Raw genomic sequence first — 13797 nt, 5'->3', positions numbered from 1 at the left:
GCCTTTCTGTCTATTTGTCATGTTCAAATTTAGCTATAGTAGTTCACTGAGTCGATAATAAATATTCTAAGTAGTTGCAGTTCCAGCTCATTCCCTGTGTAATTCCACTGTTGCCAACCTGAGGAAAGAACCCTGCGGCCCCATTACTTCCTGCCCTTGAGTCAAATCTGTATCCACGCCAATCTCCAGCAGCATGTGCTCTGTGACTTAATGATTTTTGGTGAAGTACCTTATCGAACGCCTTCTGGAAGCCCAAATACAATACATCTACTGGTTTCCCTCTATCCAGTCTGGTTGAGACATCCTCAACTCATTAGACAGGCCTTCCCTTTCATGAACCCATGCTGACTGTGCTTGATTTAGATTACTTTCAATTTTTTTTCCCCTCAATAGTTGCCTGTAACACTCTTTCGCCTTTCCGTATTTTCCCTGTTTGGTTTAGTGCTCTCAGAACCTTTTTCCTCCTTACTGGTGTGTATTTTTATTGAGTCAAGAATTACTACCTTTAAACATCTGCCACTCTTGCTCACTGACATTCCTGCTAATGCATTGAGCCAGTTCACTTAAGCTAACTGTATCCTCAACTTATTGCAATACCTCCTAAGTTGTTTCTGACCCAGGTTTCTTACTCTTAAACTGAATATTAATTATGTATTACAGTCTCTACTTCCTAGGTGATCTTTTACTGAGTCATTTATTAAACTTTCTCATTACCCATTAACAGATCCAAGATAGCCTATTCTCTGGTTGACTCCATGACTGACTATCCCTAATTCACTGTGAATTTGTTGTTGTAGCGATCCCTTCCAATTTGACTAACCCAATCAAAATAAATATTCAAGTCACCCATAATTATTGCTCCCGTTGTTGCTTTTATAGCCTTTCCTACTGAGTGGCTATAGTTTCGGGGGTGGGGGGGGGGGGGGGGGTGGTCTGTACATCAAAAATCATTAGTTGTGTTGCAAGTACTTTTGCGCAGGAGCAAAGTATCAGGGGAGTTTATTTTGAACTAAGTTTAAAAATCTTATTACTGATGCTCTGCTCTGACTTAAGTTGCCAAAATACATGATTATTTAAAAATGACCAAAAATGTGCAACAAAAATACTCAGCCTGTAATGATTAAAAACTGATATTGATTTTTCCCTTTTTAAGCAATGCTGGTTAAATTAGCTGGCTTTCTTTTGTAGTCTGGCTGTTCAAATAGTGTTTCTGACTTGCATCTAATTAAACTGACCAGCCAGGACTGGTATCATGAATGGACTGGGTTGAGGGAGTCGGGAATGGAGAGAATGTGAAAACTAGTCACCTTGGAGTGCATTCCTACTGGTTACCATTTTTGAGATGATTTGTATCAGTTTCCTTCTGACACAGACCTTTGCACTTGAGCTGGACCAGAGAATTTTCAAGCAAGCATCGGGGACCAGAATAATGAAGCATTATTTTATCTGCAGTTGGGCTTGCTACAAGTAGTGAACTTAGTGTTTTACATGAAGTACTTCTTCAAATTTGGTATTTAACTTTAGAAAAACCCTACAGGAAAAAAGGAGCATTGTTTTTTGTAAATATGCACTGTTTCTCTGTCTTCATTTTGTAGAATGAATTGACTCAACTACTTCAGCCCCTCTCCAACAAAATTTTACAAATCCAAGATTTCAGAGAGAAAAAACGTGCAAGTAAACAGTTCAATCATCTATCGGCTATTAGTGAGAGCATCCCTGGTCTGGGATGGCTTGAAATTGTAAGTATTCTACTTCCTAACCTATATCAGTAGTGTTTCATAGGATAGCTGTGACTGAATTTGAAATGGTATGTATCCAGTCATTATTCTTGACAGGGACTTTCCAACTGAAGGGAAATTTTGATGGCTACTTATTATTCATTCACTTTGAAGATTGGGATGTTAAATTTCTATACTCAGTTCATTTCTTGTAATTTGCACCTGTTAAATACCATCAGATTAGATTAAATTCCCTGGGTTTGACTCTTGTGCAATTACTCCTTGGTCAGGAAAAGCAGAAATGCCAAGCCTGAAAGATGCACAGCAACGAACAGGCCGCACCTGTTGTCAGCACAGTTCCCAACTGCAACAGGCGTAGTGGGGTTGACCACATCTACCTGTCATCCAGGAGCATTAAAAGTAGAATAGATTTTAGTAAGTGTTTTAGTTGACTATAATCAATTGATGTGATTTAGGCTGAAATCTCATCTGGCTATCAAGATTTTTCATGTGTAGTGATAAACCTTTTAGTGCATGCTTTTAAACTGCTTGCTGTAGACTGGGCGGCAAGGAATTGGAGTCCAAGCTGGTTCATTTGGCCAAACAGGTCTTCTCCACCAGTCAGTCAATCGAGCTGTCTTATCCCTGTGACCCTTGATCCCCTTACTAATCAAGAACCTACTTATTTCTGTCTTAAATGTACTCAACTTTGCCACAGGCTGAGGAGGCTGTGAGTTCCAAAGATTCTCCACCACCACCTAGCTGAACAAATTTCTCCTCATCTTGGCTCTATAGGGTTGTCCATTCACTCTGAGGCTGTGCCCTTGGTTCCTGGTGTCTCTAGCGTCTTCTCCATGCCCACTCTATCCAGATCCCTCAGTTTCAATGAGATCCCCTCTTCTGTCTAAGCCTCATGGAGGATAGACTGAGTCTTCCAACAATTCTTCATAGGACACCCCATTCAACCCTGGGATTACTCCTGTGGACACCCCACCCCCCCCCCCGCCCCCCAAAAAAAAGTAAGCATATTCATCCTTTTGAAAAAGGGTCAAAATTACTGTCCATATCCCAAATATAGTCTGACCAGCCTCAGCAGGAAATTTATGTTCTTAAATTCTAGCCCTTTTGAATTAAATGACGATTAGGAAGGAAAATGTGCTGTTAATTTCCTCACTGTTGCCTTCCTCCCTTCATTTAAACACTAATGTTCCATTGGCCATTTTCCAGTCCTTCTAGGACCTTCCCTGATTCCAGTAATTCTTGAAGATCGCCACCAATGCCTCTACAATCTCCTCAGTCACCATCTTCAGAATGCTGGGTGGTTTATCTACCTTCAGACTTTTCAGCATTCCAGCAGCTTCCTTTCCTTAGAGATAGCCACTAATACCAACTTTTGGCCCTGGCTGTCTTGAAGTTCAGGTATGCCACTGGTAGCCTTCACAATGGAAGACAATGCAAAGTACCTATTCAATTCCAGTTTTCTTTGTTTCTCCCTTTTCATGGCTGTTCCCTTATCTGCTATATCTGAAGTTAGGTTCCTAAGCCTTTCCATTTTCTGTCTCAATGTGTAATCGCTTTTTATAGTTTTCTCTTTGCATTCACATTAGCATTTGTATCTCATTACAAAGTTGATCATTATCCAAAGTGCAAATAGCTAGTTGCTTGATACCTGGCTTTTTCCTGAAATCAGAACTTTCTTTAGAAGAAAAAACAAATAGGGGTTTGTGAGACACGGGAAACTAGCTGGAATAGTGTGACAGGCTTTACATAATTAGGCTTGGTAACTGAGTCCTCACTACTCACCCAATTATTGGTAGTTGAACATGATGCTTAGAGTAAGTGATGAGAATTGCATGTGTGACTGCACTTCCGTTTGGAATGATGAAAGTATATGCTAGTTGTTTTTTATATCAATTCAAAAAAAATTGAGGTATTCAAGAACAGCATGAGAACTAATCATGACTTCTCCTTTTTAGGCTCCCAAACCTGGTCCGTATGTTAAGGAGATGACTGATGCTGCTATGTTTTATACCAACAGAGTTTTGAAGGAATACAAAGACATGTATGACTCCATTTACTATCCTTGTGAATTTCATTTTGCATTTACAGAAAATAAGTAGCATTGAATGTTTATTATTATATCTTAATCTGGAAATTTAAAAGGAAGTAAGATGAGAAGGGGAACTCCACATGTTGGCTAGACAGGTGGTTTGAGTCAGATTAGAGCCAACAGCATGTATGATCCCTGTTATTTGGCATTGATTTTAGGCCTGTTATCTTCCCCAGAATAGTTAGCTGCTTATTTTGATCAGTACTGAGTTGATGGGCAGAAGGGACTTTTCTGCACTGTAGATCACTGTCCTCATAAAGGGCATTTTGGCAGTGGAGATTGGATCTTCAGGCAGAGAACTGGAGAAGTGAGTCGTGGAGATTGGGCATTGCAATATCCGTATTCTCGGATGAGTTGGATTTTTTTTTTATCTAGTAGTTAAGTGAGTTAAGGGTTATTGGGCAAAGGCAGGAAAATAGTTAAGGGCATAACCAGTTCAGCCTGGATCTTACTGAATGGTCGAGTAGGATCTAGGAGTCTTCTGGTAATGTTTGCATTTTAAATTTTTACTAGGTCACCTAGAACTGTACCTCTGTGCTTCAAGCCTTCTTGCACTCTGTCATTTTCTGCACTTGGTTCTGAAAATAACATCTTTATGGGATGTGGTGTCATAATAGAATTGTCAGTTCGGTAGTAATCCACAGTCACAAGTTAATGTTCCGGGTTCAAATCCTAGCTTGACCAATTCAATAAAATTTGGAATTAAAAGCTTAGTTGGCCATGTACTCATTATGACTTTCACTACAAATTAAATCTAGTTCACTGGTGTCCTTTTATAAGGAAAGACATTGGCTCTTGCCTGGTCCGGTCTGTGACTGCAGGCCCACAGTGATGGGCAGTTAAGAATCAACCACAATGAAGTAGTTGATCAAGATACTTGATTCAAGTTAGAGATGGGCAACAAGCACCAGTCTTACCAACAAAATCCACATTCTGTAAAAGAATAAAGGGGAAAAATATACCTGAAGTAGGTGGTGGATCCATCCACGAGAATGCTAGAAAGGGGAAGTTTAGGTGAAGCAAATGCCTCTAACAAAGTGCAACTTTTTTATTTGCATCAGTGGAGGAAGGGTTTGGAGCAAAGTAGATGCTAATTAGTCCGGGATCATCCCTATCTTTTGCTTTTTTTTTTCCCCTTACTTGAAAATTTTCAACCTGCTAGGCTTGGGCTATCACACTTCTCTTATAATCAGAACAACTGTGGTAGCGACTCCAAAACATGCTGCTATTGTTTACAGCACTGGATTCAACAATCTTGCTCATTCCAGGCTTTGCTGTCCGTCATCTGTCATAAATTTTATCCTGTCTCCAATTCCCTGCTTGATTTCACATTTCCTACCCATAGATGTAGAGTCTGACATTGAAGTAAGAGAAGACGACCGAAGGAGAAGTTTGCAGAAAGGTGATGTTTTAACTTGGCTACCTTTCTCAATTTCAGTGATAAAAGACATGTGGAGTGGGTAAAGGCCTACATAAACTTCTGGACTGAACTTCAAGCATATATCAAAGCACACCACACCACTGGGCTTTCTTGGAGTAAGACTGTAAGTATCCTGGTTTTCTTTGAAAGATTTATGGCTGATTATCTCTAGCTCAGCAGAATATTTCATTGCTGGCCTCAAATATGATAGGGGACAATGAAAGTTTGCATTGATTTCATTGAATTGAGTTGAGGAAATGTTGCTCTTATCTGACTAGCTTGGCAAGAATCTGCCCTAATGCAGTTGCTGTGTGCCAGTGATTCAGTTTCCTGTTAATATGGGCATCTGGCGAGATGTTGTCCTCAACTACAACATATCCTTGGCTGTCGCAATAAAATAATTCTGTTAATGTTGCCATCTAAAATCTTCAGACAAACAATAACTTAAAACTCTGCAGTAATAGAAATAAGGTTACAAATGAAACAATTGATGTAATTGCCTGTCTACCACAGTTTGTAAGCAAGATCTTTCATTAGAAGAGGTGTCACCTTGGTTTTAAACTTCTAATACTTGCTGTTATCGCTCTTCTGGGTTCTTTTTAACACCTGTAACTTCATATAATAATTGACTGTTAGAAACATTTTCAAAAAAGGTTACTTACGGTGCTTTATGTTGTCTGTAATCTACACCTCCCCAGTGGCTGGGCTGTGTCTAAAACTGAAACCTAATGAAAGCACATTTGCCTAGAAGCAATACACAGATATTGGAACTTAGCACAAATGTCTGCAAATTGAGAATCCAAGTTCTGAAATAATGAAAAGTAGTTTTAATTTCAGTGCTTCTCTGCTTTCACCTTGATGGAAAGATCTTGCGCTCACTTGAGTGCAGAGAATTTATAGAATGTCTCCTTGTACTTAATGTGGGGAAAAGGACCATTTTCAAGTTAGCAATATTTGACTGGGCTAATTCTGTGAATTTTAAGTGACTTAATGTTCTCTCTCCTTTCCTTCACCACCACCTTGACCTGTTAAAGGGTCCAAAGGCAACTGCATCTTCTGTTTCTGTGACACCTTCAGGGGGAACTGCCCCTCCTCCTCCTGGACCACCACCACCACCTCAAGAAGCTACTCCCTTGATGGACACAACTAACTCAAGAGCAGCTCTATTTGATGAACTTAATAAAGGAGCAGAAATTGCAAGTAGTAAGTAGAATACTGCTTATTTTGGCAAGTAATTTGGGAGGCGATTGCCTCGTGGCATTATCACTAGTCTGTTAATCCAGAGATCCAGGTAATGTTTTGCGGAGTCCGGTTCAAATCCCGCCACGGCAGATGGTGGAATTTGAATTCGATAAATATCGAGTTAAGAATCTAATGATAACCATAAATCCATTGTCAATTGTCAGGGAAAACCCATCTGGTTCACTAACCTTCTTTAGGGAAGGAAACTGCCATCCTTACCTGGTCTGGCCCACGTGTCACTCCAGACCAACAGCAATATGGTTGACTATTAACTGCCCTCTGGGCAATGAAGGACAGGCGAGCAACACCCTCATCCTGTGAATGAATAAAAATTGTAAAAGAAATGACTGCCCTGGTATAAATAGAACACTAATTATCTGTCAACATTTCTGTACGCTCGTAGACATGATCACCTCTCTAAAAATGTAATGCTAACTTTAGGGCTCTGAGAGAATAATAATTACAATTTTTTTTGGCAGCTTCGTAAGCTTTACTATAATAAAGACGTGGTATGGATTTAGATTTTGAGGAATGAAATAGACCTTAGCTACTGCATTGGGTAAAAACAAATGTAGGATAGATGAGTGAACTAATATTACTCAAATGCCTGTTTCTGAAATAAGAGGAAAAAGTTACTCCAGAGATTCTCTAAAATTGATATCTCAGTGCTGCATTTATAACTAATACAGGAAGTGAGGACTGCACATCATGAGCAGTTGAGCAAGGTGTTCATTTTTGCTTCCCATCAACCATATGTTCCACCTCCACTGAAGCCTCACCCAAGTTTTAACATTTAATTGGTTGTGAATTTCTTGTAGCCACATGATTTTGTGTGTGTGAGACATTCAACCAATATCTTAACTGAGGATGTGTCTTGAGAGAATTGAGGTCTGTCCAAATGGAAGGCATTGATGTGTAACTTTGTCTATGTAGTCCATACTTGTACATAACCACCAGGCATTGGACTACAAAGTTTGAATACCTGTATGGTAGAGGGAGCTATTCCATAAGTGGGGTTCGGATGTGTTAAGACGTCAAGAAAACTATGATCCTATGGTTCTCTATGGTGGTTTTAAGTTGTAAGCATGTGTTATTTTAGGACTGAAACATGTGCCAGACAGCAGTAAAACTCACAAGAACCCAGCATTAAGGAATGCAAATGCACCAGCCCATGCTGGACCAAAACCATTCAAAGCAGCAGCTGCTTCACCAAAGCAACCAGCCAAGAAAGAGCCACCCATGCTACTATTGGAAGGAAAGAAATGGAGAGTGGTGAGTCTTGAGTTTTAAAGTTGGACTAAAATGTAATTTCCTGGGATAATAGGATGTATGATTCAGATTTGGAAAACCTTAAGCATGGCGTTACCAAATATGCTGTGGTATTATGTATCCAAGAGTCCTTGATTTAATTCCTGGTATTTGCTTCAGTAACTTCAGCTGGGATGTGCTCCAGGTGACCCTGTCACCCCTCAACTAATTATTGTCACCAATAGTTCAATAGCTATGCCTGTGACTTCAATGTCAGTGCATTTGGATGTGTGATAGGAGCAAATTTGGGTGAGTGTGGGGTGGAATTAAACTAGATATTGGTGGGGGCGGGCAAAACAATCACATTTTAGATGATCAGGATAGGTAGACAGATTCACGCAAAATAAACGACATCAGAGTCTTAATGACCACTTATGAAGTGCCAGAGGTTATCACTAAGAAGCCATCAGGACTGTAGAGGAAAGACACGGGCAATATTGATAAACAAATTAGCAGTAATCGTGCATATTTTGGTTAATTTCTGAAGTGCCTTAAATACTGGCAGATTGACCAGTAATTTAGCTGGCATTCATCTATGGGAAATGTTAACAAATGAGTAAGCTAGCCATCTCTCTGCATGGGATTGCTTTCATATTCCTATACCAGCTTTTAAATTTCTGAAAACTGTACATTGTTCTCCACTTGTAGGAAAACCAAGACAATGCCAATAATCTGGTTATTGAAGAGACAGAGTTGAAGCAGGTTGCATATGTGTACAAATGTACCCAAAGCACCCTTAACATCAAAGGCAAAATCAACTCAATTACTATTGGTAAGCAGAAACAAACATGTATTTCAAGATTCAATGTATTTTGTTTTACAAAGGATTTCCCAGTATTTGGACAGCTACAGCTCAATCATAACTTCAGGCTACAATGTTCCCTCTAACTTTCTTTCCATTCGTACAGGGTTCTAAAGCTCATACACAGCAGCAACTTCTGGAGTCAGAAGTCATTGCCATGATCAGCATGCTGCCACCAGTTGATGTATGCAGGACATTGGATTGACTCCTTTTGCAGTTTAAAGGGAATGTTAACTTGATGTACTTTACAGCAGGCAAATTAACTGACCAAATTGTTTTCTGGATCTCAAATTCACTTTGTTGGTTTGGGAATACACCATCTTTGAAGTCTGGGTAGATGCTTGATATCCTTTTCTTTTTGAAGATGTGATCATTTGGTTATTTGCCTTCCTCTGAGCTTACTGTCCTCGGAAATAAGTGCCTGCTTTGTGCTGTAATTTGTCACTTGGCCCTCTTCCTGATTTCTTATCAGGAAATGCCTGGTCTTCACGACAATTTGAAAAGGTGTTCAAAAATACAAACTGGTTATTTTCAACATTGTAAAAATTTGAGTGAAGTAATGTCTCCACTTGCTTCCCTGGTCATTAATTTTGAAATAGAATCTGCGCAAATGGAAAAATTTGCGGAAATCATGCCATTCCATGTACTGAAGTTGTTTCTTTGCAGCTAATGTAATCGCACAAGCAATTTGTAACAATGCAGTGTTCTACACCAACTTTTTCTTTGCTTTGCAGATAACTGTAAGAAACTGGGTCTAGTTTTTGATCATGTTGTTGGAATTGTGGAGGTTATAAATTCACGTGATGTGAAAATTCAGGTAATTGAAATGTGGGAAGAAAAATAACTGAATTATCTGACCAGTAAGAAATACCAGTCTTTAACACAAATGGGCATTTGATGTATTACTATTATTTGTACAGAGGTACAATAAAAAGTATTGTCTCATTGCTTTCCAGGCAAGTCATACTATACAAGTGCATCAGGGTAACAGTGCAGGATGCACTGTTATAGCTGCTGAGAAGATGCAGAGAGATTAACATTAAAAACATCCATTTCAAAGTCTAGTATAGCAAGAAATGAGTTTTAAACAAAAGGCAACTTAATTTGTCCTGTACCACATGCAAACATACAAATCGAGGGGTTAAGAGACTTGGATTTTATGTAGCTGCATTCACTATTTCAGGACTGCCCTAAGTACTTTTATAGTAACTGAAATAAACTTTGGTATGTAGTTGCAATGTGGGAACCATGGTAACCTATTCACACAAGCTCCCACAAACTGAGGTGATAATGACAAAGTAATCCTTTTTTTGAGATGCTGGACACTAAATATTGACCAGGATGAAGGGTCTCGGCCCGAAACGTCAGCTTTTGTGCTCCTGAGATGCTGCTTGGCCTGCTGTGTTCATCCAGCTCCACACTTTGTTATCTTGGATTGTCCAGCATCTGCAGTTCCCATTATCTCTGAACAGAACTTCTCTGTCTGGTTTCAGTAAAGTGCTGTAGGATTTTTTTTTGGTCTGTGCACTTAATTTGAGATCTTGGTCGAAGGATGGTGCCTCCCACAACAGAGCACTCACTCTAGCACCAGCGTATCAGCCTAGATTTTTGTGCTTGCATTTCATAAATGGCAGCAGAGCCCACACTATCTTTTGAGGCAAGAGTACTACTGTTTTACCCATGACTAACGATGTATTTAATAAATTCATTAAATTTACTCTTGTATAATTAAGTCTATCTTATTAAAATTTGTAATTGTAGATGTGAAAACTTGAGGCTTTTCCACTTTTGATGTTTCCAAAGGACTTACACCACCACCACCACAAAAAACGCCTCTAAATTGAATATCCAGTTTTATTTGAACAATAAAACTCCTTGGAAACAAGGCATATTTTCTTGGTATCTTTTTTAAAAAGATACTTGAGATTTTGAAAGGTGCGTTCAGAGACTCATCTCATGACACACACAGTGCTGGCATCACTGGTCCAATGCACAAGCATCTCTCTAGGATCACCTTTTTGTAAGAAACCAGTGTGACAGTTTGGGTGTGGTTGTCCTTTTGAATGTAGTGAAAATCATTTTTACTGTTTCACTGCCCAGAAGTTGAGCCATTTTGATATTGAAAAATTGGTGCTGCTTTTGACCTCTGCTAACGTTTTCTGATGCCTGATCATCAGTGGAGGGGAGAATTTGTTTTTAAATTGGGTTGATGCGAGATTATACCATTCCATGTTTCCTTTGGTTTTTCCAGTCTGCATCAGTAACCTTTTACACTGGAGAAATTAATATGTCTAGTTTTTGTTTTTAATGTGCTTTCAAATGCGCTTTCAAATCGTTTCTCATTCACCTGTGTTCTATTGTCAAAGTCTATATCCAGTGCGGTTCTCTTTCTCCCTGCAGGTGTTGGGTAAAGTGCCAACTGTATCTATCAATAAGACTGATGGCTGCCATGTCTACCTTAGTAAGGATTCCCTCAATTGTGAGATTGTTAGTGCCAAGTCCTCTGAGATGAATGTCTTGATTCCTGTCAACGATGATTTTGTAAGTCCATTCTTTCTTTTGGTTTGTTCTTGCATACGGTTCTGCAGGGAGGAAGAAGGCAGTAAATTCCAGTGAGCCATTCAATTTTTTTTACCATCCTATCTGGTATATCTGGAGTGATTTTTTTTTTAAATTGTCAGAGCAAAATTGAGCTTTTTGCCTTTTGAAAATTTTATGAACTCTGATCATTGAACTGTTTGTCAATTAACATTGGTACATGTTCTTGTTAGTTCATGTGAATTTTCCTTTTATTAATTCGAACCAGTTTGGGCATTCTGGGCTTGTCCATTGGAATCAAAGCATTTTCCTAACTTCAGGTCCTAAAAACAGATCTAGCCAAGCAAAGTTGTTTGGACTTCTACCAAAAAGTCTGGTCTCTGAGACTGTAAGGTCCCCAGTCCGCAGTTTCATGTAGACCATCATAAAAATATGCTGCATAATTGACTTACTGCATCTTGGCAATTGAGAAATAAGTTGTTACTTGCCGCCATAATAAGTCAATATTGTGCAAGTACATGGAAATTTGAATATTTGCATGTTATACAAACAGATGAAATAAGTCTAACGAGGCCATGCCACCTTGGAGTGAACTCTACTCATCAGAAAGATCATAGATTATCTAATACAATGACCTGTCCTTGTTAAATGCCAGTATTTCATTATTGAGGCTTGAGCTAGAATGTACTGTGCATAAGTGGGATGTAAATTAATAAAACTTGGCCTTATTTTGAGATATACAGATGAATCCATTAACTCCAAACTATTCAGTTTGAGAGTTAAGTATTTGATGCATCTTAAAAGGATTGAACCATGAATATGTAGACGACTATTTTGCATGGGACTCATTATAGGAAAGTTTACTTAAAATACTTGAGTTTTTCAAGAGCGGCCAGATCAAGTTGACAGTGTTTTGGAAATGTATTTTTAAACTAAAAGTTTTTTGACAATTTCTCCAAAAGACAGCATGGATTGGTGGCTAACTTTGCAGACAAATTTAAAATCACCAAGATCAGAAAGACCACAGTAGTTCAATGGAATCTATGCCTGCATAGTATATGGCCATTGTTTGCTTGTTTGTTTTTTAATTCATTCTCGGGTGAGGGTGTCGCTGGCTAGGCAGCATTTATTGCCCATCCCTAATTGCTCAGAGTGCAGTTCAGAGTCAGCCACATTGCTGAGAGTCTGTAGTGATGTGTAGGCCAGGTAAGGATGGCAGTTTCCTTCCTGAAAGGACATAATGAACCAGGTGGGTTTTTCTGATAATCAATAATGGATTCATAGTCGTCTTTAGATTTTTAATTTGAGATATTTTATTGAATTCAACTTCCACCATTTGCTGTAGTGGGATTTGGACCCAGGCCCCCGAATATTGTCTAGATGTCTGGATTTGCAGTCCAACAATAATCACTAAAGCCATCACCTCCCCCATGAACATGACAATATGATGGGGCAGTAAGAAGCTTGGTTGGATTTGTTGTCTTTGCTGAACCAGCATACACCTGAGAAACTTAGCATTGTTGCCTGTGTTCTAGCTGTATTAGAACAGACTAGCTATAGGTACAACTGATTCTGCTATACATAACTTTCAAGCAAATGATACTCAAGATATCAGAGTGCAAAGCCTTCATCTAGTGACAACTTTATCATGTGGAGTGAATCAAATCTGCTGAAGACTGGCATCTGTGGTGCAATGGACCTCGGGGAGGCTGCAATAGAATCATCAGCCAGAAATACTGAATATGGTTACAAATGCTCCAACCTTGACTAAAACACCTGGTCTTCATCACCAAAGACACCCTACTCCCTCTGGACAAGCCTCAGGGAATCTCTCTCCCACTGCAACTCTCCACCTATCTTCTCTTCTATCCATCTTTGATCCACCTCCCCATCTCTCCCTATTTCTTTCAGAACCCTCTTCCCCTCCCCATTTCCGATGAAAGATTGAGGCCCGAAATGTCAGCTTTCATTCTCCTAAGATGCTGCTTGGCCTGCTGTGTTCATCCAGCTCCACACCTTGTTATCCACTAGTCTGTAGCTACTTTAAAAAAAAGCCCTACAGTAAGACTACACATACAGGGATATGTCAGCTTTCAGTCCTTTGATTTCTCCAGTATGTTTCTTATCCATATTAATATCTAAATGTACCTCATCTCAATTTGACACTTGGTGTCCCATTACTTTTGGAAAGTTTGGATGTCTTCTACTATGAAAGCAGATACAAAGTATTTACCTAATGTCTCTGCCATTCCCTTATCCTGCACTATAATTTCACCTTCCTAAATATTAATGTATCCATAATTACTTATGCAAATCTGTTCTGTTATACAGAAGCTTTTGTTTTTGGGTGTCTATTACTTTACCCTTTTGTCCTATTTTCTGTTCATGTATCAATTTCTTGGTCTTTGTTTGCTGAATTTCAAAATCTTCTCAATCTTCAGCTTTCAGCTTGTTTCGGCAAAATTATGGGTCTCTTTCTTTACTCTTTATCGATACAAAATCTTTAATTCTTTAGGTAGAACAATTTTTCTGATGGGGTTTGGTTTCTGGAAGGAATGGTTGATGGTTGTCATCTAAAATGTTCAGCTTGTACAAGGGGGCATAGCTACAAATTGAGGGGTGATAGATTTAGGACAGATGTCAGAGGCAGGTTCTTTAC

General features: G+C 39.1%; 1 protein-coding gene across 2 annotated transcripts in view; it reads left to right on the top strand.

Annotated features, from left to right (window-relative positions):
* cap1 (CAP, adenylate cyclase-associated protein 1 (yeast)) overlaps window positions 1-13797 on the top strand; it is a 39719-nt gene that overhangs the window by 21909 nt on the left and 4013 nt on the right. For both annotated transcript variants that reach the window (XM_048558289.2, XM_048558291.2), the window contains exons 5-12: window positions 1596-1739; window positions 3695-3780; window positions 5267-5372; window positions 6283-6451; window positions 7590-7762; window positions 8447-8570; window positions 9335-9417; window positions 11001-11141. In XM_048558289.2, the coding sequence (XP_048414246.2) occupies window positions 1596-1739; window positions 3695-3780; window positions 5267-5372; window positions 6283-6451; window positions 7590-7762; window positions 8447-8570; window positions 9335-9417; window positions 11001-11141 (1026 nt within the window). The remainder of the gene's footprint in view (window positions 1-1595; window positions 1740-3694; window positions 3781-5266; window positions 5373-6282; window positions 6452-7589; window positions 7763-8446; window positions 8571-9334; window positions 9418-11000; window positions 11142-13797) is intronic.

The sequence above is a fragment of the Stegostoma tigrinum genome, chromosome 24 (genome assembly GCF_030684315.1).
Source record: "Stegostoma tigrinum isolate sSteTig4 chromosome 24, sSteTig4.hap1, whole genome shotgun sequence".
Classification (NCBI taxonomy): domain Eukaryota; kingdom Metazoa; phylum Chordata; class Chondrichthyes; order Orectolobiformes; family Stegostomatidae; genus Stegostoma; species Stegostoma tigrinum.
Note: the sequence above shows the minus strand (reverse complement) of the source record. Positions and strands in the feature narration are given on the sequence as shown.